This window comes from Eleutherodactylus coqui, chromosome 12 (assembly GCF_035609145.1).
Source record: "Eleutherodactylus coqui strain aEleCoq1 chromosome 12, aEleCoq1.hap1, whole genome shotgun sequence".
In the NCBI taxonomy this organism is placed as follows: Eukaryota; Metazoa; Chordata; class Amphibia; order Anura; family Eleutherodactylidae; genus Eleutherodactylus; species Eleutherodactylus coqui.
Window position 1 is genome coordinate 122923752 of NC_089848.1, and position 27667 is coordinate 122951418.

At 46.9% G+C, this 27667-nt stretch overlaps 1 protein-coding gene across 1 annotated transcript in view; it reads left to right on the forward strand.

The window, feature by feature from the left end:
* LOC136586617 (macrophage mannose receptor 1-like) overlaps nt 1–27667 on the forward strand; it is a 300895-nt gene that overhangs the window by 105255 nt on the left and 167973 nt on the right. Inside the window, exons 14-16 of the mRNA XM_066584760.1 lie at nt 13987–14128; nt 24815–24847; nt 27027–27190. Of these exons, the coding sequence (XP_066440857.1) occupies nt 13987–14128; nt 24815–24847; nt 27027–27190 (339 nt within the window). The remainder of the gene's footprint in view (nt 1–13986; nt 14129–24814; nt 24848–27026; nt 27191–27667) is intronic.

Genomic DNA, 27667 nt, shown 5'->3' on the forward strand with positions numbered 1-27667 from the left:
GATGCCTGGCTGCATTCCTTATGGTCAGTGCCACACGTCAGATCCTGACAGCGCTTATATATTATTTGCACCCCCTTCCCTATTCCTGGGGTAATACCCCTCTCTGCCAATCCTAAAGCACCATCGTCCTATAGGACGTCCCCCTCCACTTCTCACGATATGTGTGTGAGTGGGAAATTGCCTGCTGTCACGTCACAGGGTGATCAGCACTGGACAGCCCCTATGATGTTCCAATGTATCGCAAAGGAGCTATTTAAGTCCCGTGCAAAGATCAGCACTGGACAGCTCCCTCCATTAATGTGTATTAGCATGCCTCCTTCACAATCTGTATAACGTTTCATTAATTAATTTTTGATACACATGAGAGATGGATTACTGTGATATACACTTGTGGAGATCATTAAACATTTCAGTAACAGAAGGTTCACCTTCGGAGGTATAAAAAAACTTTGCCTTTATTGATAGTGTCACAGCATTATTGATAAAACTAGGGATGTGTTTACACAGAAGACTGAATGCACTTAACGCCCATGCAATTAAAAAACATTAAAAACATTCTAACGTGGTGTCACCAAGATTAATACTATTTCTCTTGTAGTTGATTTAACTGAAGGTTATAATAATCGGGTTTGATTTATTTATTTATTTTTTTGCTGTTTATAAATTTATTTATTTTGCAATAGAACGGTAATAACACATTTGTAATTCAGGTTTTCTAGACTATTTAAAAACATCATTGACATGGAAGACAACATTGTTTTTTCATTTGTAGATTTGATCAAGGTCTATAATGGTTGGTTAGGAATTTCTATAGTGTTATACAGAAAAAGGATATAGTTATCTTAAATGCTCATGTGCAACTAAGTATGCTTTTTAGATATAATGCTTAGTATATGGGGATTGTTGCAGTAATCGTGCATATCATTATAACATGTTAATTTAGGAGGAAGAACACTGAGTTTGTCTCACATGTTTTTTTAATTGTATGGGTGTTATAAGTGGATTCAGTCTTCTGTGTAACATAGGACGACTCCCACGTGAGCTAGTATCCTTCCCTGAGCTGCTGCCTAGTCTTGCCCACATAGTCCGAAGGACTTTCAAATGATATTTGAATGTGACTTTTGGCCTCTGCAATAACTAACGAAAACCATCCCTTTAAGGTAATCATCCCCTTTAAAATCACCATAAAACAATATGATCTCCACAAGTGTATATCACGGTAATCCATCTCTCAAGTTAATCAAAAATTAATTAATAAAAGGATATACTGATTGTGGAGGAGGCATGCTAATACACATTAATGGAGGGAGCAGTCCAGTGCTGATCGCCATTTGAAGTCACGGCAGGCAGTTTCCCACTCGCACACACATCGTGAGAAGTGGAGGGGGACGTCCTATGGGACGATGGTGCTTTAGGATTGGTGGAGAAGGGTATTACCCCAGGAATAGGGAAGGAGGGGCCAATAATATATAAGCGCTGTCAGGATCTGACGTGTGGCACTGACCATAAGGAATGCAGCCAGGCATCACGACTGCTCCTGCTTGTTCTCTCTTCATCCTGATGACACAGCCAGAATGTAAAGCTGGCTATAGAAATGCGTCGATGTAGTTTAGATTAGTCAGTATACTACATATAGTTAGTTATCTTAGCGCTAGCCGGCCACTTAATGCCATGTCAGGCGGCTACAACGGTGCCCACTCAGCTAGAATTACCATGGCTTATTAGCACCAGAGGAGTCAGATAGGAGTTTCCCTTAGCTACAAGATGTGAATATCTGACATTAACCCCTTCCTTTTCCAGACCGTCTTTCTAACAATTTAACAGAAAGGAATTTATCTTGCTGATAATAGGTTTATTATACTAGCACACAGGTCACCTTGCTAACGCTTTACACTTCAGGGTCACATGAGTTAACCCCTTTATTGCTAGGTTTATAATTTCCACCCGGAGAAACAAGGGGTGTTTACAGAAAGGACAGTATATAAGTGGCATATACACCCTAATTGCTGTTTTGAAGTTAACCCATTCTTCCCCATTATTTATATTTGACTGGGGCATAATTTATTTGAGTGGAAAGATAATGAAAAGTGTGCCATGATACACAGGATAGCGCACATTCTATCTCACCCTTTCTCAATTTGCCCTGGGTTATAACATCACCAGGATAAACTGATCTGAATATCTGAAGGAGTCATGCCTAATATTTATAAAATCTGCTGCCACCTAAGAGGAGATTAATGTAAAGGGGTCTAACATGATTAGAAGTGACTGGAATCAGGAAAACAGAAGACCGCACTACAACAATTGCTGCTCTGTTTCTCAGTTTGTGGGCTGCTGACTCTGAGCCATATAAATAGAATACACAGACGATCACATCTGGGTCTGCAATTTGTCAGCCAAAACCAAAAGGCTCTCTTTAATGGAAAAAGGAAGTGCCTTCCTATTCAGGATTTTTCATTAGGATAAGGTGCCGAGAGTTGGCATCATACGTATATTCACACACTATATGGGTGTTTGGTACTCCGCACACCGTGTATTTAGAAAGAATAGGTTATGAGGGGGTAATATCTCTGGTGTCCATCCATAAACTGGGATCCTACCTCATACATATATGTTTGAGTCTGTTCACAAATTAGTTTTAAAGAATAATCAATAAAGTTAGTTTTTTTATATGTTTTTCTTTATCGGTGATCAAATATGTTTTGTGCTTTGATTATTTTATTATAAGTATGGCAAACGTTTTTTTTTTACTTTATTACTAGAGATCAGCGAGCACCAAAATGCTCAGGTGCTCGTTGCTCGAGTCAAACTTTTTGCGATGCTCGAGGGTTCGTTTCGAGTAACGAACCCCATTGAAGTCAATGGGCGACTCAAGCATTTTTGTATATCGCCGATGCTCTCTAAGGTTTTCATTGGTGAAAATCTGCAAAACCCAAAAAAGTGATGGAAACGACACAGAAACAGATAGGGCAGGCGAGGGGCAACATGCTGGGCTGCATTTCAGGTTCCCAGGTCCCACTATTTAGCCACAATAGCGGCAAGAGTGGGCCCCCCCCTAACAATTTTTACTTTGGACAAACCCTCATTAGTAATCCACACCTTAACTAAGCACCACACTACCTCCAACTAAGCACTGCCTGCAGGACACACCTCTGCCTCTTCTCCTGGGTTACATGCTGCCCAACCCCACCCGCACGACCCAGTGTCCACAGCGCACAACAAAGTGTCCCTGCGCCGCCTTCAGCTGCCCTCATGCCACACCACCCTCATGTCTATTTATAAGTGCGTATGCCATGAGGAGGAACCGCAGGCACACACTGCAGAGGGTTGGCAGGGCCAGGCAGCGACCCTCTTTAAAAGGGGTGGGGCGATAGCCCACAATGCTGTACAGAAGCAATGAGACATCCAATCCTGTGCCACCTCCGTCAGGAGCTGCAAACGTGGGCATAGCAATGGGGAACCTATGTGCTACACAGTATTCATTCTGTCAAGGTGTCGCATAGCTCAATCCACACTGCAAGGGGAAAGCTGTCAGCGCTCTGCCCTCTACCCAAGTCAGTCAGTGTCTTTGTGCCAGACAGATCAAACACCGCAATGGGAACTAAGTTTGCACCAACAGCATAGGTGGGTCCTAAAAAGCCCAAGACATGAACAAAAAATTGATCTGAGCGGCCAAACATGGCAGACTTGCAACACACCCATGACATAGGCCTCGGCCCACAGCTTCAGCAATCCGAGGCAGGAAGCGTACTTTCACTGCACCCAGGACATAGGCCTCTGCACAAACCCTCAGCAATCGCGGGCCTACAGCGGACTCCTATGCTAGCGTAGCTGTGCACGTCTCATTAGCGCTGTATTGCTCCTGTAGTTTGTCCCAATGCAGTGCCCCGGATAGTAGAGCTAACGTCAGATTAAATACAGGTGGGCTTCGGCCTACACTGCATGCCCCAGTCTGACTGGGGTTTTTTATAAATAGTCACAGGCAGGTACAACTCTGCAATGGGAATTCCTTGTGCACCCACAGCATGGGTGGCTCCCTGGAACCCACCGGCGGTACATAAATATATCCCATTGCAGTGCCCTGGACAGCAGAGCTAATGTCAGATTAAATGCAGGTTGGCTTCGGCCCACACTGCATGCCCCAGTCAGACTGGCGTTTTTTATAAGTAGACACAGGCAGGTACAACTCCCTATTGTAAAGTCCGTGTGGATCGACAGCATGGGTGGCTCCCTGGAACCCACTGACGGTACATAAATATATCCCATTGCAGTGCCCTGGACAGCAGAGCTAACGTCAGATTAAATGCAGGTAGGCTTCAGTTCACACTGCATGCCCCAACCTGACCGGGGTTTTTAATACATAGACACAGGCAGGTACAAATCCCCTATGTGAAGTCCATGTGGACCGAAAGCATGGGTGGCTCCCTGGAACCCACTGGCGGTACATAAATATATCCCATTGCAGTGCCCTGGACAGCAGAGCTAACGTCAGATTAAATGCAGGTGGGCTTCGGTCTACACTGCATGCGCCAGTCAGACTGGGGTTCTTTATAAGTAGACACATGCAGTTACAACTCCGTGTGGACCGACAGCATGGGTGAGTCCCAGGAAGTCACCGGCGGTACATAAATAAATCCCATTGCAGTGCCCAGCACAGCTGAGGTAACGTCAGAATAAATACAGGTGGGCTTCTGCCCACACTGCATGCCCCAGTAAGGCTGGGGTTCTTTATAAGTAGACACATGCAGTTACAACTCCGTGTGGACCGACAGCATGGGTGGGTCCCAGGAAGCCACCGGTGGTACATAGATAAATCCCATTGCATTGCCCAGCACAGCTGAGGTAACGTCAGATTAAATGCAGGTGGGCTTCGGCCCACACTGCATGCCCCAGCCTGACTGGGGTTTTTAATACATAGACACAGACAGGTACAAATCCCCTATGTGAAGTCCATGTGGACCGACAGCATGGGTGGCTCCCTGGAACCCACTGGCGGTACATAAATATATCCCATTGCAGTGCCCTGGACAGCAGAGCTAACGTCAGATTAAATGCAGGTGGGCTTCGGTCTACACTGCATGCGCCAGTCAGACTGGGGTTCTTTATAAGTAGACACATGCAGTTACAACTCCGTGTGGACCGACAGCATGGGTGAGTCCCAGGAAGTCACCGGCGGTACATAAATAAATCCCATTGCAGTGCCCAGCACAGCTGAGGTAATGTCAGATTAAATACAAGTGGGCTTCGGCCCACACTGCATGCCCCAGTAAGACTGGGGTTCTTTATAAGTAGACACATGCAGTTACAACTCCGTGTGGACCGACAGCATGGGTGGGTCCCAGGAAGCCACCGGTGGTACATAGATAAATCCCATTGCATTGCCCAGCACAGCTGAGGTAACGTCAGATTAAATGCAGGTGGGCTTCGGCCCACACTGCATGCCCCAGCCTGACTGGGGTTTTTAATACATAGACACAGACAGGTACAAATCCCCTATGTGAAGTCCATGTGGACCGACAGCATGGGTGGCTCCCTGGAACCCACTGGCGGTACATAAATATATCCCATTGCAGTGCCCTGGACAGCAGAGCTAACGTCCGATTAAATGCAGGTGGGCTTCGGTCTACACTGCATGCGCCAGTCAGACTGGGGTTCTTTATAAGTAGACACATGCAGTTACAACTCCGTGTGGACCGACAGCATGGGTGAGTCCCAGGAAGTCACCGGCGGTACATAAATATATCCCATTGCAGTGCCCAGCACAGCTGAGGTAACGTCAGATTAAATACAAGTGGGCTTCGGCCCACACTGCATGCCCCAGTAAGACTGGGGTTCTTTATAAGTAGACACATGCAGTTACAACTCCGTGTGGACCGACAGCATGGGTGGGTCCCAGGAAGCCACCGGTGGTACATAGATAAATCCTATTGCATTTCCCAGCACAGCTGAGGTAACGTCAGATTAAATGCAGGTGGGCTTCGGCCCACACTGCATGCCCCAGCCTGACCGGGGTTTTTAATACATAGACACAGACAGGTACAAATCCCCTATGTGAAGTCCATGTGGACCGACAGCATGGGTGGCTCCCTGGAACCCACTGGCGTACATAAATATATCCCATTGCAGTGCCCTGGACAGCAGAGCTAACGTCAGATTAAATGCAGGTGGGCTTCGGTCTACACTGCATGCGCCAGTCAGACTGGGGTTCTTTATAAGTAGACACATGCAGTTACAACTCCGTGTGGACCGACAGCATGGGTGAGTCCCAGGAAGTCACCGGCGGTACATAAATAAATCCCATTGCAGTGCCCAGCACAGCTGAGGTAACGTCAGATTAAATACAAGTGGGCTTCGGCCCACACTGCATGCCCCAGTAAGACTGGGGTTCTTTATAAGTAGACACATGCAGTTACAACTCCGTGTGGACCGACAGCATGGGTGGGTCCCAGGAAGCCACCGGTGGTACATAGATAAATCCTATTGCATTTCCCAGCACAGCTGAGGTAACGTCAGATTAAATGCAGGTGGGCTTCGGCCCACACTGCATGCCCCAGCCTGACCGGGGTTTTTAATACATAGACACAGACAGGTACAAATCCCCTATGTGAAGTCCATGTGGACCGACAGCATGGGTGGCTCCCTGGAACCCACTGGCGTACATAAATATATCCCATTGCAGTGCCCTGGACAGCAGAGCTAACGTCAGATTAAATGCAGGTGGGCTTCGGTCTACACTGCATGCGCCAGTCAGACTGGGGTTCTTTATAAGTAGACACATGCAGTTACAACTCCGTGTGGACCGACAGCATGGGTGAGTCCCAGGAAGTCACCGGCGGTACATAAATAAATCCCATTGCAGTGCCCAGCACAGCTGAGGTAACGTCAGATTAAATACAAGTGGGCTTCGGCCCACACTGCATGCCCCAGTAAGACTGGGGTTCTTTATAAGTAGACACATGCAGTTACAACTCCGTGTGGACCGACAGCATGGGTGGGTCCCAGGAAGCCACCGGCGGTACATAAATAAATCCCATTGCATTGCCCAGCACAGCTGAGGTAACGTCAGATTAACTGCAGGTGGGCTTCGGCCCACACTGCATGCCCCAGCCTGACTGGGGTTTTTAATACATAGACACAGACAGGTACAAATCCCCTATGTGAGGTCCCTGTGGACCGACTGCATGGGTGACTCCCTGGAACCCACCGGCGGTACATAAATATATCCCATTGCAGTGCCCTGGACAGCAGAGCTAACGTTAGCTTAAATGCAGGTGGGTTTCGGCCCACACTGCATGCCCCAGTCAGACTGGGGTTCTTTATAAGTAGACACATGCAGTTACAACCCCAGTAACATTTCAGTAGTATCAGTTGCGACATGCCCCAGTCACATTTCCCTTGCAGCAGTGTAGGGAGATCACAGCATTGGTAACATTTCAGTAGTAGCAGTATAGTCAGACCCCAGTAACAGTAGCGTAGAAGCAGTATGGGCAAAGCAGCAGATAAACATTTCCCTGGCAGCAGTGTAGGGAGAACATAGTATTGGTAAGATTTCAGTAGTACCAGTATAGACAGGCCCCAGTAAGATTTACGTCGAAGCAGTATGGGCCAAGCAGCAGATTCACATTTCCCTGGCAGCAGTGTAGGGAGAGCATAGTATTGGTAAGATTTCAGTAGTAGGAGTATAGTCAGACCCCAGTAACAGTAACGTAGAAGCAGTATGGGCAAAGCAGCAGATTCACATTTTCCTGGCAGCAGTGTAGGGAGAGCGTAGTATTGGTAAGATTTCAGTAGTAGGAGTATGGACAGGCCCCAGTAACATTAACGTAGAAGCAGTATGGGCAAAGCCCACTATTAGTTACATTTCTGTTATAGCAGTATAGACCTGCCCCAGTAACATTTCCGTTGAAGCATTATAGGCAGAGCCCAGTATTAGTCAAATTACAGTAGTTAGAGTATACACCAGCTAAGGTAACATTTCAGGAGCAGAAGTATCGGCAGACCGAAGTAACATTTCTGTTGCTGAAATATAGTCAGACCCCTGTAGCATTACTGTGGCAGAAGTATAGGTAGGCAGAACAGAGTTACATTTCTGTAGCAAAAGTGTAGACTAACCCCAGACACAGTGGTGTACCATGAGTGCAGTTGAAGCCCATAAAAATTACTTGGATTACATTGTAGGCGAGGGCCCGAAAAATTGTTGTACCGACAGTACAAATGTACCCCAGAATAAATTGCCCATGCCCAACCCAGAGGGCAGGTGAAACCCATTAAATCGCTTAGCGTACTGTGGCTTAATTTTTAACTAGGCCTGGAGGCAGCCCAGTCTAAAAAACAATTGGTTCAGGTGGAAGCTTCAATGCTTTAATGAGAATTGAAACAGAGAAATATTATTTAGAAAAGTTATATGAGCCTTTTGGCCCACAGAAAAATTGCCCATTTGCGGTGATTACGAGAGGTTTCAGGAGGAGGAACCGGAGGAGGAGGACGAATATCATACACAGATTGACAAAGTTCTTTAGGCAGTGCTGCTGTCCGCTGGTGGAGAAGAGAAGTCTGGGGAAATTCAGGCTTTGTTCATCCTTATGAGTGTAAGCCTGTCGGCGCTGTCAGTTGACAGGCGGGTACGCTTGTCCATGATGATTCCCCCAGCTGCAATAAACACCCTCTCTGACAAGACGCTAGCCGCAGAGCAAGCCAACACCTCCAGGGCATACAGCGCGAGTTCGGGCCACGTGTCCAGCTTTGACACCCAGTAGTTGTACGGAGCAGAGGCGTCACGGAGGACGGTGGTATGATCGGCTGCGTACTCCCTCACCATCTTCTTACAGTGCTCCCTCCAACTCAGCTTGGACTGGGGAGGTGTGAGACAGTCTTGCTGGGGAGCTATAAAGCTGGCAAAGGCCTTGGAGAGTGTTCTACTGCCTGCGCTGAACATGCTGCCTGATCTCCGCGCCTCCCCTTCTACGTGGCCCTCGGAACTGCGCCTTCTGCCACTAGCGCTGTCAGATGGGAAGTTTACCATCAGTTTGTCCACCAGGGCCCTGTGGTATTGCATCACTCTCAAACACCTTTCCTCTTCAGGAATGAGAGTGGAAAGGTTCTCCTTATACCGTGGGTCAAGCAGTGTGTACACCCAGTAATCCGTAGTGGCCAGAATGCGTCTAACACGAGGGTCACGAGCAAGGCATGCTAACATAAAGTCAGCCATGTGTGCTAGGGTACCTGTACGCAACATATGGCTGTCCTCACTAGTAAGATCACTTTGAGTATCCTCCTCCTCCTCCGGCCATACACGCTGAATAAATGAAAGGCAAGCAGCATGGGTACCCTCTGCAGTGGGCCAGGCTCTCTCTTCCTCCTCAGGCTCCTCCCCCTCCCCCTCCTCCTCCACACGCTGAGATATAGATATGAGGCTGCTCTGACTATCCAGCGACATACTGTCTTCCCCCGCATCCGTTTCCGCCCGCAAAGCATCAGTCTTTATGCTTTGCAGGGAACTTCTCAACAGGCATAGCAGGGGAATGGTGACGCTAATGATTGCAGCATTGCACGACACTGACTGCTGGCGACGTACTGCTGGTGACAAGTCTTGATTGCGAGGTAGAGGTTGCGTTGGAGAAGGAGGAGGAGGAAGGTTTAGTGGAGGTGGCATACACCGCCGCAGATACCAGCACCGATCTGGGGCCCGCAATTCTGGGGGTGGGTAGTACATGAGCGGTCCCAGCCTCCACGAAATTCACCCAATGTGCCGTCAGGGAGATATAGCGGCCCTGCCCGCCTGTGCTTGTCCACGTGTCCGTTGTTAAGTGGACCTTGCCAGTAACCGAGTTGGTGAGGGCGCGTACGATGTTGCGTGAGACGTGGTTGTGCAGGGCTGGGACAGCACACCGTCAAAAATAGTGGCGACTGGGGACAGAGTAGCGCGGGGCTGCCGCCACCATCATGTTTTTGAACGCCTCAGTTTACACCAGCCTGTAGGGGAGCATCTCCAGGCTGATCAATTTGGCTATGTGGACATTAAAAGCTTGAGCGTGCGGGTGCGTGGCGGCGTATTTGCGCTTTCGCTCCAACGATTCTCTTAACGACAGCTGGACGCTGCGTTGAGAGACATTGCTGATTGGGGCCGAGGACAGCGAAGGTGAGGGTGTGGGTCCAGGCCAGGAGACGGTCGTGCCTGTGTCCTGAGAGGGGGGTTGGATCTCAGTGGTAGGTTGGGGCCCAGGGGGAAAGGCAGTGGCGCAAGCTGGAGGCGGTGAACGGTCTTCGTCTGATCTTGTGGGGTGCTTGGCCATCATATGCCTGCGCATGCTGCTGGTGGTGAGGCTGGTGGTGGTCTGATCTTGGCGCGACAAAGGTTGCACACCACTGTTCGTCGGTCGTCCGGCGTCTCAGTGAAAAGCTGCCACACCTTAGAGCACCTTGGCCTCTGCACGGTGGCTTGGCGCGAGGGGTTGCTTTGGGAGCAGCTGGTGGATTATTCGCTCTTGCCCTGCCTCTACCCCTGGCTACCCAACTGCCTCTTCCAATCTGTCCTGCGGCTGCAATTGCCTACCCCTCTGAAGACCGGTCTTCAGTTGGCTTATCACACCAGGTGGGGTCAGTCACCTCATCGTCCAGTGGCTCTTCCTCCGAATCCTCTGTGCGCTCCTCCCTCGGACTTACTGCCCTTACTACTACCTCACTGATAGACAACTGTGTCTCATCGTCATCGTCCTCTTCACCCACTGAAAGCTCTTGAGACAGTTGCCGGAAGTCCCCAGCCTCATCCCCCAGAGACCGTAAACTTTCCAAAGGTTTGGCATCGGTCACGACAAACTCCTCCGGTGGGAGAGAAACCATTGCTGCCCAATCTGGGCAGGGGCCCGAGAACAGTTCCTGGGAGTCTGCCTGCTTCTCAGAATGTGTCATTTTCATGGAGTGAGGAGGCTGGGAGGAAGGAGGAGCAGCAGCCAGAGGATTCAGAGTTGCAGCAGTGGACGCCATAGAAGACTGGGTGGTCGATAGATTGCTGGATGCACTTTCTGACATCCACGACAGGACCTGCTCACACTGCTCGGATTTTAATACAGGTCTACAGCGTGGACCCAAAAATTGCGATATGATGCTGGGGACCCCAGAAACTGTCCTCTCTCCTACTCCCGCAGCAGCCGGCTGCGATTCACCTGGACCAGGAACTCGTCCTATGCCCACACCCTCACTTGGAACTCTGCGTCCTCGACCGCGTCCACATCCTCTGCCCCTACCCCTACCCCTCAGCATGCTGGATTAAGAATCGAGCAGAGACAGAGTGGTGTAAAAATGTTTGTGAATTACTGCAGCGCAGTTGCTGGCTGCCAGCGGTAATATAACGCTAAATGAAGCCAGAGATAAATTATAAGGAAGGCTGCACGCAGACCTAGCTGTGAACTATGCAGTTTGGATGGACGTGAAGTCCCACAGGCCACGCAGGCAAATGCACTGGGTAACCGGTAGCCGTAAAAAGGATTTAAAAAAAAATCTCCTTATTTTACTCTGCAATGCAGGCTGAGGCTAGGCAGTGTGTATTGCACTTTCAATCTATGGGCGTTGGGCAGACCACGAACTTCTGAGACAGCACACGTATAACAGAGCGTTGTAGAAAATGTGTGGTTTCTTGGCGTACACTTAGAGGCAGACTGCAGTGAGGCTACGCGAAGTGCGGACAGTAATATGTTTAAATGAAGGCTGCACGCAGGCTAGGCTGTGCAATGCAGAGGTACTACAACTCCCAGCAACCACGGAGTTAAATGCACACAGTCACAGGTTGCCCTAAGAAGAACCGTTGGGGTTCTTGTAGACAAGATTCTACACTACCACTGTCCCTGCCTGACCAATAGTGCCCCTATACTGAAGTACAGACTGCAGCCTGAGAACGCTACAGCCTGCATGCCCGATATACATAAAAAAAACTGTGCAAAACTGCCCACAGCAGCCACAACAGTAATGCAGTAGGGGAGCTGTGGCCCTAAGAAAGGCCATTGTGGTTCTTGAAGACGCTAACACTGTCCGTATAGCAGCAGCAGGCTCAACAGCACTTTCCCTGATCTCTCTTAGCGTGTGTCTGTGGCGAGCCCTGGGGTGGGGCAGATTTAAATACTCGGGGGTCACTTGATCTCGCCAGCCACTCACTGCAGGGGGGTGGGATAGGGCTGGAACGTCACAGGAGGAAGTTGTAATGCCTTCCCTGTGTTTCTATTGGCCAGAAAAGGGCCTCAGGGAAGGAAATGTAATGGAGTCGAGTGCCGCGTGGTGCTCGTCTAGAGTAACGAGCATCTCGAACACCCTAATGCTCGAACGAGCATCAAGCTCGGACGAGTGCGCTCGCTCATCTCTATTTATTACCTTTTATTTGTATTAATAATTAATAAAACTTTTTAAAATCAACTTTTACATTTTTTAGCCCCCATTGGACAAGAACTTATGATGGATTGATTGTTTTTGCAGTATGATCTAATGCCATAGCATTTCATTATACCGCGATCAGACAGGAAATCTATCAAGCCACAGGCGTGGCTTGATAGGCAATATGCAATAGCTGCCATGGTGCCTTTCAAAAGGCCCCTGGCTTCATGGCAACCGCATGGCACCCCACGATCTCATTGCAGCAGACAGTGCAGGACCCCCTAACAACGATTGCAGCATTTTAATGTCGATGTCAAAATTGATGGCATTTGAAAGGTTAACAGCTCGAATAAGTGATGCTGCTAATTGGAGCTGTTGCGGGTGGGTGTTGGCTGTAAGAAACAGCTGACACCCTTGTTAGTGCAAACCAATATTTGCTTTGCAATATGCTATTGGGGTCCAAATTCAATTGTTAGAGGTAATATGAGCTCAGGAGACTAACATTAAATCACACAACATGGGATGTGATCCAAAGTAATCTGTTTATTGAGTGAGAGATGACAGATTTTATAGGGTCACATGTTCAATTACAATTATTCAAATCTATTATAATTCATTTGTTACCATTGTTCAAAGAAACATAAACACAATATAAATATACAAGATAAAGAATTTAACATTTAAAATGCCAACCAAACGCTATCAGTTGCAGAGTTGACCATACATGATTAATTTCTTGGAGCAATAAATCTAAACAAAAAGGTGTTTAGAGAGAATGTTTAGGAACATATGTGAACAGCTAGAAACATGTCAGTTTGACCCACCGACCACCCTAAAGGCCACAGTAGCTATCTTCTGGAACAAAAGCCTTAGTGATTCCCTCAAGGCTTATTAAATAACCATTTAATATCCACAAATCCTCCAGAAAAAGGACAAATAAATACAGTGAAAAGAGACACATAAGATTGCTACAGGCTTACAATATGGCAACGCATAGGATAGAACATGGAGTCATATTCATTTCACTAACAGCTTTATTGTATTGACAATGTATGGTTCACACTGAACATTTGAACTTGGATTTTGCCACAGAGATACAAAATGAAATTTGAACTACTGCACAGATTTTTCCCATTGTGTATTTTGAAATCTGCGTTGTGCAAAAAAGGAACATATCACATATTTGCAGTGTATTCCATGGCAAATTCAGGCATTAAAATAGGAAATCTGCCTACATAAAATCTACTGTTAAACACATGGATTTTCAATGTGGATTTCCCATGAAACGAAAGTCAAATTATAATTAACATGGGTTTCTGCTGTGTGAACATACCCTGAGGATGCATTCATTATCACAGATACATTTCACCTATAAAAATGACAACTGCTTCCGAAACCACAATTTTTCAGCTGAGGTTTTAATGTGCTTTTTGCCACGTCTAGACTGTGAATGTGTGCAAACACCCTCAGTGAAACTGTTACGTGAGATATGTTTAATATACCAGCAGTCCTAGCGGATATTATATATGTACTTTGACAAGGTGACTTGGATATCATCTATTAATATTGTGAATTTTACTTTTATTACTTTTAGCTGATGAATGATATTTTTCTTTTTTTCATTAGTTGGTTTATAAAAAATGGAAATATCGTGAACCCAACAATCACGATGGAGAGGAGTTCTGTGGGATGATGTTTGGTTATAACTTGAGGTGGAGTGATCAACACTGTGACAATGCATATGAATGGATTTGTGAACTACAAAAAGGTACTGTGCATACTTATCAAGATTAACCCATACCTGTTGTGTCACCCCGACTTCCTCATAGTCTGTAAGCTCTTGTGAGCAGGACCCTCACCCATATTGTTCAGATTTTCTATTGGTTTACTGTTGTATGTAATGTCCTATGTTGTCTATGTTCTCTTTGGCTTGTAAAGTGCTGTGGGATATGTTGGCACTTTAGAAAAAATATGATTATTATCCCCCCCTACTTATTCCCCTGAGCTCCGTTTCTTCAACAGGAAAATGAGATTACAGTTTTGAACAGAGCTCATTCTACTTCAAATAACTGCGGCTCCAGTTTAATTGGGGCTTCAGCAAGGCTTTTGGTCTAATTTTAATGTCAAGATTCCTGGCTTTAACACTCCGTGATGTACAGTTACATCATGGTGGTTCAAGGTATGGGGGAGTACACAGCCTGTGGAGCTCTGCAGACCAGTCAGTAATTCCATGGTTTCCCACCTCACCTGAGCCCCATATAGCCTCAGTTGCCTCTCCGATGCCCTCTTTTGCTTGAGGGGCGCAGATCGAGACCCTCTAGGGTCAGTTTGGAAGCAACCATGGGGTGAGGCCTCTTGCAGCCTACGAATTCCAGGCCTTGATTTCCGGGTACCACAGCCCGGCGGCAACTTTGCGAGAAACCCACAAGTTACCGGAGACAGTAAAAGCGACAGGACCACCTTCAGAGGATAAGAGCAGGTCCAACCTCACCATCAGGCCCCTCTCCAACAACAAGAAGCAGGTGAGTGGGACCTGGCAGTGCGGGTGTTACCGGGGTCCCACCGCCAATGACAACCTCAATCCAAGCAGCAGATACACTCCAGAGTGGGAGCGCTGGCTCCCTGAGACCAGGAAACATGAAGAGAGGGGTCTGAGGAGCCACTACACCACAGCTGGAGGCTGCAGCTCCAAGCGGCCTCCTTGGGCCTGCAAATCCCCAGCCTGAATTTTCAGGGAGGCCCAGCCCCCTGGAGGTGTGTAGTGCTGCTAACAGCCATCCAAAAGTCTACCCAAGAACAAGAGGGACTCCCTGATGGCCAAGTGAGCTGTTGCATCAGAAGAACTGGGTAGCACAGTGAGCTGGGAGAGAGGGAGCTAAGCACTATCATCCCAGAGTGACCCCAGAAGCTGCAGGGCCCTGGAAAGAGGGGAGACAGTACCCTATATTGCTATGCATATGTTGTAACATAATAGCAGAAAACCACAAGATATAACGCTGAACAACAGCAATCACCCGTGTGGTTACTACTGACTCCCAACAGCTACAACTTCATAAAGCTTCCACACTTCTGAGCATCCTGTGTACTGACTCTTTCTACCATCTACTATATGCCATAGACTATGTCCACCCCCCCCTGTCAGTGTGCGACACATGGGTGGTCTGAGAAGGATGCGCTGATGTACGACTAGATTGCACTTCGGCTGGACCTTCACATTCTCTAAGAAAGGCTTTATAATTTATGCAGCTGACTCACACAGTTTCAGAAATGACCATAACTAAAGTAAAGACCCCATAGGTATCTCAAATTACACCACAGGGTACTTTACTGGAATTATTTGCAACCCAATTTCAAGCTGATTCAAACATAGGAGTGATGCCGCCAGAGAACCAATGGGCTGGAACAGAAGATGGATGACATTGTGGTTGCACTGGAGATTGATAAACAGTGCATTGAAGAGCTAGAGTCCAGACTATATCTCCAAGAGTCCAAAAATGAAAAACTGGAAAACAGGTCCAGGTAAGCAAATATCCTAATCGGATGACTCACGGAGTCAGTGACAGCTCTGAAAGAGTCAGTCACCACCCTTTTCACCGCACTTCAGCCCAACATTGACCAACAACCGCTATGGATGAACAGGATCCACTGGGCCATGACTCACCCTCCTAACTCTGCTCTACCCCAAGATGTGATCTTGAAATTACATTACAGTGAAATACGAGACCAGCTGCTGAAAAATGTCCCAATTACCAGGACTTCCTACCCTAGTTCAACTTTATGCCGATATAGCCCGATCTACGCTAGCAAAATGCAGATCCGTGTGATTCGTGACTCAGGTACTTCACAGCTAACATAAAATATACATGGGGTTTCCCTTTTGCCCTTCTTTTCCAATAGCATAGAAGATTGTATTCAGCAAGAACCCTGGCAGATGCCTATCAAGCTGCAGACACTACTTGCATTCCAGTGATGACTGCACCCGAACCAAGAGGTCCACCGCAGACAAACAGGGGCTACAACAGGTCTAATCAGATGACCAACTGGGGTGACCTCTACTCCAGCTTGGACCAGAATGGATTCAGGCACTTGAGCAAAAATATATAGGGGGAACTCTTAAAGGGCATTGGAGCATGGACACATGTGACACTGGTTAGTTGGGGGCCAGTGTTTGGCTTGTCCATAATGTTATGGGCCTTAGGTCTACTTAAGCTCAGTTGCAACATATTAGGTTGAACATGTTATAGCTAAATTTTGTATGCTTTTTGCAGATACCTTTATCCCACTCGATGGGTTTTTAGACTGGGCTTAAAATGACTTGCAGAGTAAGATGGATGTTTATTGGAGACAGGAGGTATTAACCCCTTCCGCAACTACAAGGTGTAAAGCCTTGTAAATAGAGATGAGCGAACGTACTCGTCCGAGCTTGATGCTCGGGCGAATATTAGCGTGTTCGGGATGCTCGTTACTCTTAACGAGTACCACGCGATGTTCGGGTTACTTTCAGTTTCCTCTCTGAGACGTTAGCGCGCTTTTCTGGCCAATTGAAAGACAGGGAAGGCATTACAACTTCCCCCTGTGACGTTCAAGCCCTATACCACCCCCCTGCTGTGAGTGGCTGGGGAGATCAGATGTCACCCGAGTATAAAAGTCGGCCCCTCCCGCGCTCGCCTCAGATGCCTTGTGAGTTAGCTGAGGGACAGTGCTATAGTGTTGGAGCTGCTGTAGGGAGAGTGTTAGTAGTGAGTGTAGGCTTCAAGAACCCCAACGGTCCTTCTTAGGGCCACATCTATCCGTGTGGAGGCTGCTGTTAGCAGTGTTGCTTTTTTTTTTTTTTTTTCAAAATCGGCTGTGCAGAGCATTGCGCCCTGCAGTAATACTACAGGGACAGAAGTGGTGGTTAGGCAGGGAGAGTGTTAGGAGTTAGTGTAGGCTTCAAGAACCCCAACGGTCCTTCTTAGGGCCACATTTAACCGTGTGCAGAACTGTGCAGGCTGCTGTTAGCAGTGTTGCATTTTTTTTTTTTTTTAAATCGGCTGTGCAGAGCATTGCGCCCTGCAGTAATACTACAGGGACATAATTGTGTAGGCAGGGCCAGAAGACATATATTATTGATTGAATATAGTCAGTGGGCCTTTTCTTTACAAAAAAAAGGGAAACATTCTATTTGGCCTGCCTCTGACAGTCCTCAGCGTTCTGGGTACGTGTGTGGTGGGTGCAGAACGTAAACAGAAATCATACGCAGCCAGCTACGTTTAACAGCAGGCTTGCGCCAATTTATTTCCTGCCTGGGAAATCAAATCACTGGTAATTCACCATGCTGAGGGGTAGGGGTAGGCCTATAGGACGTGGACGCGGGCGAGGACGCGGAGGCCCAAGTCAGGGTGTGCGCACAGGCCGAGCCAGTGCGGTGGCCAGGGGTAGAGGCAGGGCCAGACCGAATAATCCACCAACTGTTTCCCAAAGCGCCCCCTCGCGCCATGCCACCCTGCAGAGGTCAAGGTGCTCTACGGTGTGGCAGTTTTTCACAGAGACGCCTGACGACCGACGAACAGTGGTGTGCAACCTTTGTCGCGCCAAGATCAGCTGGGGAGGCACCACCAACAGCATGCGCAGGCATATGATGGCCAAGCACCCCACAAGGTGGGACGATGCCCGTTCACCGCCTCCGGTTTGCACCACTGCCTCTCCCCCTGTGCCCCAACCTGCCACTGAGATCCAACCCCCCTCTGAGGACACAGGCACTACCGTCTCCTGGCCTGCACCCACACCCTCACCTCCGCTGTCCTCGGCCCCATCCAGCAATGTCTCTCAGCGTAGCGTCCAGACGTCGCTAGCGCCACAGTTTGAGCGCAAGCGCAAGTACGACGCCACGCACCCGCACGCTCAAGCGTTAAACGTGCACATTGCAAAATTGATCAGCCTAGAGATGCTGCCGTATAGGCTTGTGGAAATGGAGGCTTTCAAAAGCATGATGGTGGCGGCGGCCCCGCGCTACTTGGTTCCCAGTCGCCACTACTTTTCCTGATGTGCTGTCCCAGGCCTGCACGACCACGTCTCCCGCAACATTGTACGCGCCCTCACCAACGCGGTTACTGCCAAAGTCCACTTAACAACAGACACGTGGACAAGCACAGGTGGGCAGGGCCACTATATCTCCCTAACGGCACATTGGGTGAATTTAGTGGAGGCTGGGACAGAGTCAGAGCCTGGGACCGCTCACGTCCTACCCACCCCCCGAATTGCGTGCCCCAGCTCGGTGGTGGTATCTGCGGGGGTGTATGCTTCCTCCCCTAAACCACCCTCCTCCTCCTCCTACGCAACCTCTGTCTCGCAATCAAGATGTGTCAGCAGCAGCAGCACGTCGCCAGCAGTCGGTGTCACGCGGCGTGGCAGCACAGCGGTGGGCAAGCGTCAGCAGGCCGTGCTGAAACTACTCAGCTTAGGAGATAAGAGGCACATGGCCCACGAACTGCTGCAGGGTCTGACAGAGCAGACCGACCGCTGGCTTGCGCCGCTGAGCCTCCAACCGGGCATGGTCATGTGTGACAACGGCCGTAACCTGGTGGCGGCTCTGCAGCTCGGCAGCCTCACGCACGTGCCATGCCTGGCCCATGTGTTTAATTTGGTGGTTCAGCGCTTTCTGAAAAGCTACCCCCACTTGTCATTCCTGCTCGGAAAGGTGCGCCAGCTCTGCGCACATTTCCGCAAATCACACACGCACGCTGCCACCCTGCGGACCCTGCAACATCGGTTTAATCTGCCAGTGCACCGACTGCTGTGCGACGTGCCCACACAGTGGAACTCTACGCTCCACATATTGGCCAGACTCTATGAGCAGCGTAGAGCTATAGTGGAATACCAACTCCAACTTGCGCGGCGCAGTGGGAGTCAGCCTCCTCAATTAATTACAGAAGAGTGGGCCTGGTTGGCAGCCATCTGCCAGGTCCTTGGAAAATTTGAGGAGTCTACCCAGATGGTGAGCGGGAATGCTGCAATCATTAGCGTCACCATTCCTCTGCTATGCCTCTTAAGAAGTTCCCTGCAAAGCATAAAGGCAGACGCTTTGGAATCAGAAACGGAGGCAGGGGAAGACAGTATGTCGCTGGATAGTCCTAGCAACCTCATGTCTATATCTCAGCGCGTTGAGGAGGAGGGGGAGGAGCATGAGGAGGAGGGGGAAGAGACAGCTTGGCCCACTGCTGAGGGGACAGATGCTGCTTGCCTGTCATCCTTTCAGCGTGTATGGCCAGAGGAGGAGGAGGAGGAGGAGGATCCTGAAAGTGATCTTCCGAGTGAGGACAGCCATGTGTTGCGTACAGGTACCCTGGCACACATGGCTGACTTCATGTTAGGATGCCTTTCTCGTGACCCTCGCGTTACACGCATTCTGGCCACTACGGATTACTGGGTGTACACACTGCTCGATCCACGGTATAAGGAGAGCCTTTGCACTCTCGTTCCCGAAGAGGAAAGGGGTTCGAGAATGATGCTATACCACAGGGCGCTGGTGGACAAACTGATGGTAAACTTCCCATCCGACAGCGCTAGTGGCAGAAGGCGCAGTTCCGAGGGCCAGGTAGCAGGGGAGGCGCAGAGATCAGGCAGCATGTACAGCGCAGGCAGGGGAACATTCTCCAAGGCCTTTGCCAGCTTTATGGCTCCCCAGCAAGACTGTGTCACCGGTCCCCAGTCAAGGCTGAGTTGGCGGGAGCACTGTAAATGGATGGTGAGGGAGTACGTAGCCGATTGCAGCACCATCATCGGTGACGCCTCTGCCCCCTACAACTACTGGGTGTGGAAGCTGGACACGTGGCCTGAACTCGCGCTGTATGCCCTGGAGGTGCTTGCTTGTCCTGCGGCTAGCGTCTTGTCAGAGAGTGTGTTTAGTGTGGCTGGGGGAATCATCACGGATAAGTGTACCCACCTGTCAACCGACAGTGCCGACAGGCTTACACTCATCAAGATGAACAAAGCCTGGATTTCCCCAGACTTCTCTTCTCCACCAGCGGACAGCAGCGATACCTAAGCAATACGTAGGCTGCACCCGCGGATGGAAGCATCGTTCTCTCTCACCATCCAAAACGGGGACATTTCTGCTTCATCAATCTGTGTATAATAATCCTCCTCCTCCTCCTGCTCCTCCTCCTGAAACCTCACGTAATCACGCCGAACGGGCAATTTTTCTTAGGGCCACAAGGCTCACTCGTATAATTTTTCCTAAACAATTTTTATATGTTTCAATGCTCTTAAAAGCGTTGAAACTTTAACTTGAACCAATTTTTCGTTCAACTGGGCTGCCTCCAGGCCTAGTTACCACTTAAGCCACATTAACCAAAGCGATTAATGGGTTTCACCTGCCATCTTGGTTGGGCATGGCCAATTTTTTCTGAGGTACATTAGTACTGTTGGTACACCAATTTTTTTGGGCCATCACCTACAGTGTAATCATAGTAATTTCTATGTTCTTCGCCTGCACTCATGGTACAGAAAGGTGTGTGGGGTTGGCCTACACTTTAGCTACATAAATGTAACTGGGGCCTTGTCTATACTGCAGCTACTGAAATGTGAAACAGACTGTTATCTCCCTAAACTGCTGCAATGGGAATGTTACTGGGGCCTGTCTTGAGTGCTACTATTACTGAAATGGAACTAAGACTGCGCTCCCCCTATACTGCTGCTAGTGATATGTTAGTGGGGCCTGTCCCTAATGCTACCGCTGAAATGTTAATAATTGTGGGCTCTGCCTATACCGCTGCTAATGGTATGTCACTGGGGTGTGGAAACAGAGGCTTCACAAAGACATGATGGCGGCGAGGCCATTTCCCACCAACGCTGTTACTGTTAAGGTGCATATAACCACGGACACGTGTAGAGGACACATAGTGCCTCCAAAACATCCCCCTCCTCCTCCAACAATGAAAACATTCTTGGCAAATACCTTTGCATTGGTCCGTCTGGTGGCAGTCCAAGAATTTCACCTTTAACGACACAACAAGAGAGCACCACCACCATCCCCCCGCCACGGCCCACTTAATCCTGGCCACATTCCGAAAACCAACTACATAAAACCGCGCTACCAAGTCCGCAGTCACCACCACATTACCACCAACGAGGTTACTGTTAAGGTACATATTACCAGTCAGACTGGGGCATGCAGTGTGGGCCGAAACCCACCTGCATTAAGCACGACATTACTACCTCAGCTGTGTTGGGCAATGCAATGGGATATTTTTATGTACCGCCGGTGGCTTCCTGGCACCCACCCATGCTGTGGGTCCACAGGGACTTCACAATAGGGAGTTGTACCTGCCTGTGTCTATGAATTAAAAACCGCGGTCTGACTGGGGCATGCAGACACCTTGACAGAATGAATAGTGTGTGGCACATAGGTTCCATTGCTATGCCCACGTGTGCAGCTCCTGATGGCGGTGGCACAGGATTATATTTCCCATTGCTTCTGTACAGCATTGTGGGCTATCGCCCCGCCCCTTTTAAAGAGGGTCGCTGCCTAGCCGTGCCAACCCTCTGCAGTGTGTGCCTGCGGTTCCTCGTCATGGCAGACGCACTTATAAATAGACATGAGGGTGGTGTGGCATGAGGGCAGCTGAAGGCTGCGCAGGGACACTTTTGTGTGCGCTGTGGACACTGGGTCATGCGGGGAGGTTGGGCAGCATGTAACCCAGGAGAAGTGGCAGCGGAGTGTCATGCAGGCAGTGATTGTGCTCCCTAGCCTACCATCAAGGCGATGGGAACTAACCTATGTCATGCTCTGACCTCTTGAGCACTCTATCTTTCTGTAGGGATTGCTGTCCATGCATTAACCTTGAGCTTACTGGGAGAGAGGAAAAGGGGGAAAAAAGATAGAAAAAAGAAAGGAGGGTGTAGGGAAAAATACTCCTCTGTACCTAGGGAGGATTGACTCCTTGTCCTGCTATGCTAACGGCCTCATTGCTTGTATTTGCATGAGTAGTTAAGGACTTTAGGACTTGAAACCTCCTTCACTCATTTATAGGGGATTTGGATCTGTTAGAGTTATTACCTCCAGACCAAAATTCCAAACCCAGTAATCTCATGCATGTAGTACTCTTTATCCCTACTCTCATTGTAAGGAGATCCTATTGACCATTACACCTGGCATGGGACTATTGAAAGTAGGATTGATAGAGAAGAAGGGTTTAACATTTGAAAGAAATGAACCTCGTACTTACAATCTTTATCTATTCCCTCACCGAGGTTAAACCCTACTAGCTCAAATGGAACGCTAAGAGCTCATTTCCTGATTGAGGATTAAATATTTTAGTGATACTCTATCTATGGAGTGATACCCTAATTGTTTACCATCATAACTCTGTAAACATTATTGTTGTTATTACTACTCTCTAAGTACTAAGTCTCCTGAGGATCCACGTACACTCAGTGGTGAAACGCGTAGAGTGGGAGTACTGTTTATAATGAGTAAAAAACATTGACAAAATTAAAATCTCTGACACACTGTCCTTTTGAGCCGTTCACAAGTCTCAGCTCACTAGGCAACAAGCTCTGACAGAGATAACTATCTTCTTAGGTTGAATATCACTTTTTTGCAATCTGAAAGTTTCTGCTCAAACATTGTCGCCATGAGTAGGAGTACTGGCCATAAGGAATAAAAATTGACTAAAATCAATTTCCTTGACATACTGTCCTTTTGAGCTGTTAAAAACTTTTCAGCCCACTAGGCAGTATTTTTGACAGAGATATTCACTTCCTCAGGTTGAACATCACGTTTCCGCAACCTGAGTATCTCTGGTCGAATTCTGTCATTATATTAATAAAACTACAGATATCTAATTGGGGTTCCGGTTTTTGGGAAATCCATGAACAGCCCCCATGCAGACTGTATTCCTAAGTGACGTGCGACATTAAGAAATACGGAGTATCAGAAGTAATACCAAGTTGTAATTTTGAAACCCACCAATCATTTTTCTATCCACTATTTGGTGGGTTAACGCCTTTCCATTACAACTTAGATTTTGTGTTGTGTCCTTTGTTGTGCCCAATCGTGTTTTTTTAGATAAAACTTAATAAAATTTATTACTTTTAACCAAGTCACGTCTGTGAATAGGGCTTTTTCAAATTTTCAGTCGACTTGTGCTGCCCTCTCTGTGAATACAGCTTGATAGAATATAATGTAATATTGCGCTTTTTAGTCAAACCAATTTCAAAGGGAAAAATCTAATAAAAAGCAATAAAGTCATATGTACTCCAAAATGCCTCTGATAGAAACTACAGGACATCCCACAAAAAACAAATCCTCACTACACTATTTTGATGGAAAAATAAAAAATTTTATGACTTTTCAAAGATGGCGGCAGAAAGTAATTTATTTTTTTCTAAAGATATTTTATTTTTTAGAAGGAGTACAGCAAAAAAACATCAATTTTATATCATCGCAACCTTACTGACCCATAGAATAAAGTTATCATGTCATTTTTGCTCCAGCATGTATGCCATAGAAACAAGACCCCCACCCAAAGATTGCAGAATTGCATTTTTTTCTGTTTCATTTCGCTTAAAAAATTTTTAAAAACAAAAAATTTTTAAATAAAAACAAGCCCTAGACAGCTCTGTCTATGGATTAATAAAAGTTATGATTTTTGAAAGCGGGGAGGAAAAAATGCCCTGCAAAGTCTGAAATGTAAGATTAGCAAAACCGCTATGCTGCAATGTTTTTCCTTTGTGTTGTAAAAAAATCACTATGAATTTTATAGTTTTTTGTTTGTTTTTTTTTTTGGGGGGGGGGGTTTGCCGCTGTTTTTTGTACCTTTTTTTAAATATACTTTTTTCCGTGCATTTCTCATGTTTTAAATATGAACCTCAGAAAAAATACCATACATGCAATATGCTGCATTTTGAATAAAAAAAACTCCAGTGATTAAAAACAAATGCAGCAAAAAGGAAGAAATATGCTACAAAGAAGAAAAAAAACATTGTTTAGGGTGAGTTCTATATTTCGCTTATGACCTTCCTGTAGCAAAAACAACGCAGCGCTTTTCTTGAAAACACAATATTTGAACCCAACCTAAAGGGAATTGGATCTTTAGTGAGATCATTAAAGAATATTTCCCTCCAAAACAAATACACGATGTGGAATAGCCAGATCCAGAAATGATGGAATGCCAACAGAATCCCATACTGATGGCCAATGTTAAATGTTGTCATATGAGGGATTTATCTCCCTCTCTCTTGGGAGGTTGATTCACAGCGGGGCATTTACCCCTCTTTGTATCGGTCTTTATGTGAAACTGGTTACCATTTGGCTAAATGCTTTATGATTGACTTAGAAAAAGGAGGCAAGAAGGCAAAGTGGGCTGTAGAGCTAATTGGAAGGTTTCACCTTATCATTGTGCTAATAAAGTTGTTAGATTGATACACGGCATTTCCTGATGAAACTATTACTTATTATTTTTGTTTCTAGGAGCTGTACTGAAGGAAGAACCAAAACCTGTTGGTGAGGAACTATTTCATTTTCTTTTTAAGGCTGCTTCCACATGGGTGGGGAGAAAAAAACATTGCACATAGATTTGTGCGTTGCAAATCTAACACAAAAAGAACTCCATTCTTCTGAATGGGGTCACACACATGAGCGATGTTTCCTGCATGCTACCCCAATGCAATACAGGAACAAATTGCGGCAATGTTCTATCTTTCTGTGTGCTCTTGCATCGCAGTGCCCATTGTTCTCAATGGGGTAGGTGGCAGCATCTCACCACATGCTAGGTGCATGCAATGCAATGTCTCCCATTGAAAACAATGGGACAAACTTTGTGATCCTCCGCCACGGCTAATAGCCACGGCAGAGAATCACTCCATCCCCAAAGTGATGCAGGGCTGTTTTGACATAAAAAACGGCTCGCATCCATGGGGAATTCACATGATGGGGAGCTCAAAATGGGGCCATGATTCACGGCCCTATATGCATCGAGCAGGAGTTGGCGGGAGTAGCTCCAGTGGGTGTGCCAATTCTGGCCTAGTCATGGTGGTGGCTACTCTGCCTACAGTGGTAGTTCATGAGGCAGATGGATTTCAAAGGGGTTCTTGACTAAAGCAATTAGTAAATCATAAATTCTTTGTGATGCCAGTGCCTTTAGATTGCATGCGGGTTTGTGATGAAATAAGAAACCCGTTCAGAAAGGTAGCAGTAAAACCGAAGGCACACAGTTTACTGAGACTCTGGGTTGGAGTACAATGTTCACACTTTTCTTATAGCAAATAGAAAAGTCTTTAGCCATTTCTTGAACACATCAAATTACATTCAGAAATTCCTTGATTCCTTCCTGAAGAAGGAGATGGGGCTGACGGGCTAATTTTAAGTGGTTACTGGACTAGGAGGTTATTGGTGGAGGAATGAGGGTAACAGTATAAGCTCTCATGTAAACACTCTGATTCCTGGATGTGCAGGGACAAGTTAAATTCACAGTTGCGGTGTCTGGGTTCCTTCCAGCTGACAGGGGGATCTACCCTGGAATCGGTTCCTCTGGGCAAGATTGTAAAAAAACTTCTCTGACACTCATTTCACTTTCCCCCACCTCAGACCACTCTCTTCTTTTTCTTCCTTTTCTTCATCTCTCCATTCTCTGGCTCCTTCCATTACCTCTCACCAACTCTTCTCCTCCTTCTCCTCCTAAAAACCTTTCTCCTTCTAACCCTCTAACTCCACCTTTTCTCCCGCTTTTATACTCTCTGTGTCACCCAATCCTAGGCAAGGTGCCAACTAACTCTCTAATGCCCAAGCTATCTAAGGATGACTGAAACTAGTGACAGAGAATTAGCTGAAATTCTGCCTAATCATACAGAGCTAGCAAATGTGAATATTATACATTTGGAATTAACCCCTAGTAAACCAGACATTGTTGTTGCTTCATAATTTAACATACATTTCACATAATTTTTCCCAGTTTTTCCTTTATTATACACAATTTAGCTGATCCAGTGTTAAATGGGCTTTGGGACCCCAAATTCTGGGGTACTATACACATCGCGCTCACCCATGTGAAGTCAGCCTTACTGATTTGCAGCAGATTTCACACTTTCAATTGCATTCCAATTTAAAGGGTGCAATCTTCTGCAGCTCTGCAACTAAATAGACAACATAATCAACAGCAAATCGGCAATCTGTGAGCGCACCTTAAATATAGACTGATCTGGTCTGTGGACCAGTTCAATGATATGTACAACACAAAGCAGCCTAAACCCCAGACCAAACCCTCTAACTATAGACGCCTAAATAAATACAGACCCCCTAAATGAATATAGAGCCCAAACTCTGTACATTAAGACAGATACCCAACTATGTTCCCTAAACTAATACAGATCTAGACTCAGACCCCCCAAACTAATAAAGACTAATACAGTCCCCCTAAACTGATACCGACTCCAGACCCAGGCTCAATAAATAAATAACATGTATGTAAACATACAGTGAACCCAATGAGATGTCAAACAATGTGATGGGGAGATTGAATATCAGAGGTATATTGAGTTCACCGTAGAATAATGATTGATAACAATTAATTACCCGTCCTGCCATGCTGCTGTTGTATCATTTTATGCGCCATTTGCATCACTTTGCATTTGCATTTCTCACTTGCGTGTAATAATGAAGTATTTGTATCCTCTTTACATCACAGCATATAACTTTACACATGATGGTTGGCTAATCTATAACGACAGCCAATACTATATTAGCAAAGATCGAATGCCGATGGAGAAAGCACAAGAATTCTGTAGAAGAAGTTCTTCCCATCTTGTCACCATTAACAGTGAATCTGAGCGGAAATTCCTTTGGAAATACGTAAGTCCAGAATACTAACATTCTTCTTACTTTAGCCTAGGGGCCCACAGCGACTTCAGATCACACAGCAGTTGAGATAAACTTCAAACCGTAACGGACTTCGATTGTTGCCCAACTATTTCCCCATAAGGAGACAGTGAGGTCAGGCACCAGTTAGGGTAACCAGTGGTTTTATCCTGACTGTTGGTGACCAAAAAGTACTTGGGGATTATTCAGTTTCTGCTAAAGAAAGTTCATTCATTAAATGTGAAATACTCCAATTTGTTCTGATCCCGCCCCCTTGCCAATATCTTCAGCAGAAAAGCTTTTCTTGACCTTTATGCTCCTTTTAATCTGGATATTACTATTGGGACACTGAAGCAAGGTTACATAAACTATACAGTTATCCAATCTAACCAGCTTTTATGAAAATTTGCGAAAGATGTATATAACAGTGGATTCACATGAGCGAGTTTATGTGCTTACAATTATCCACAC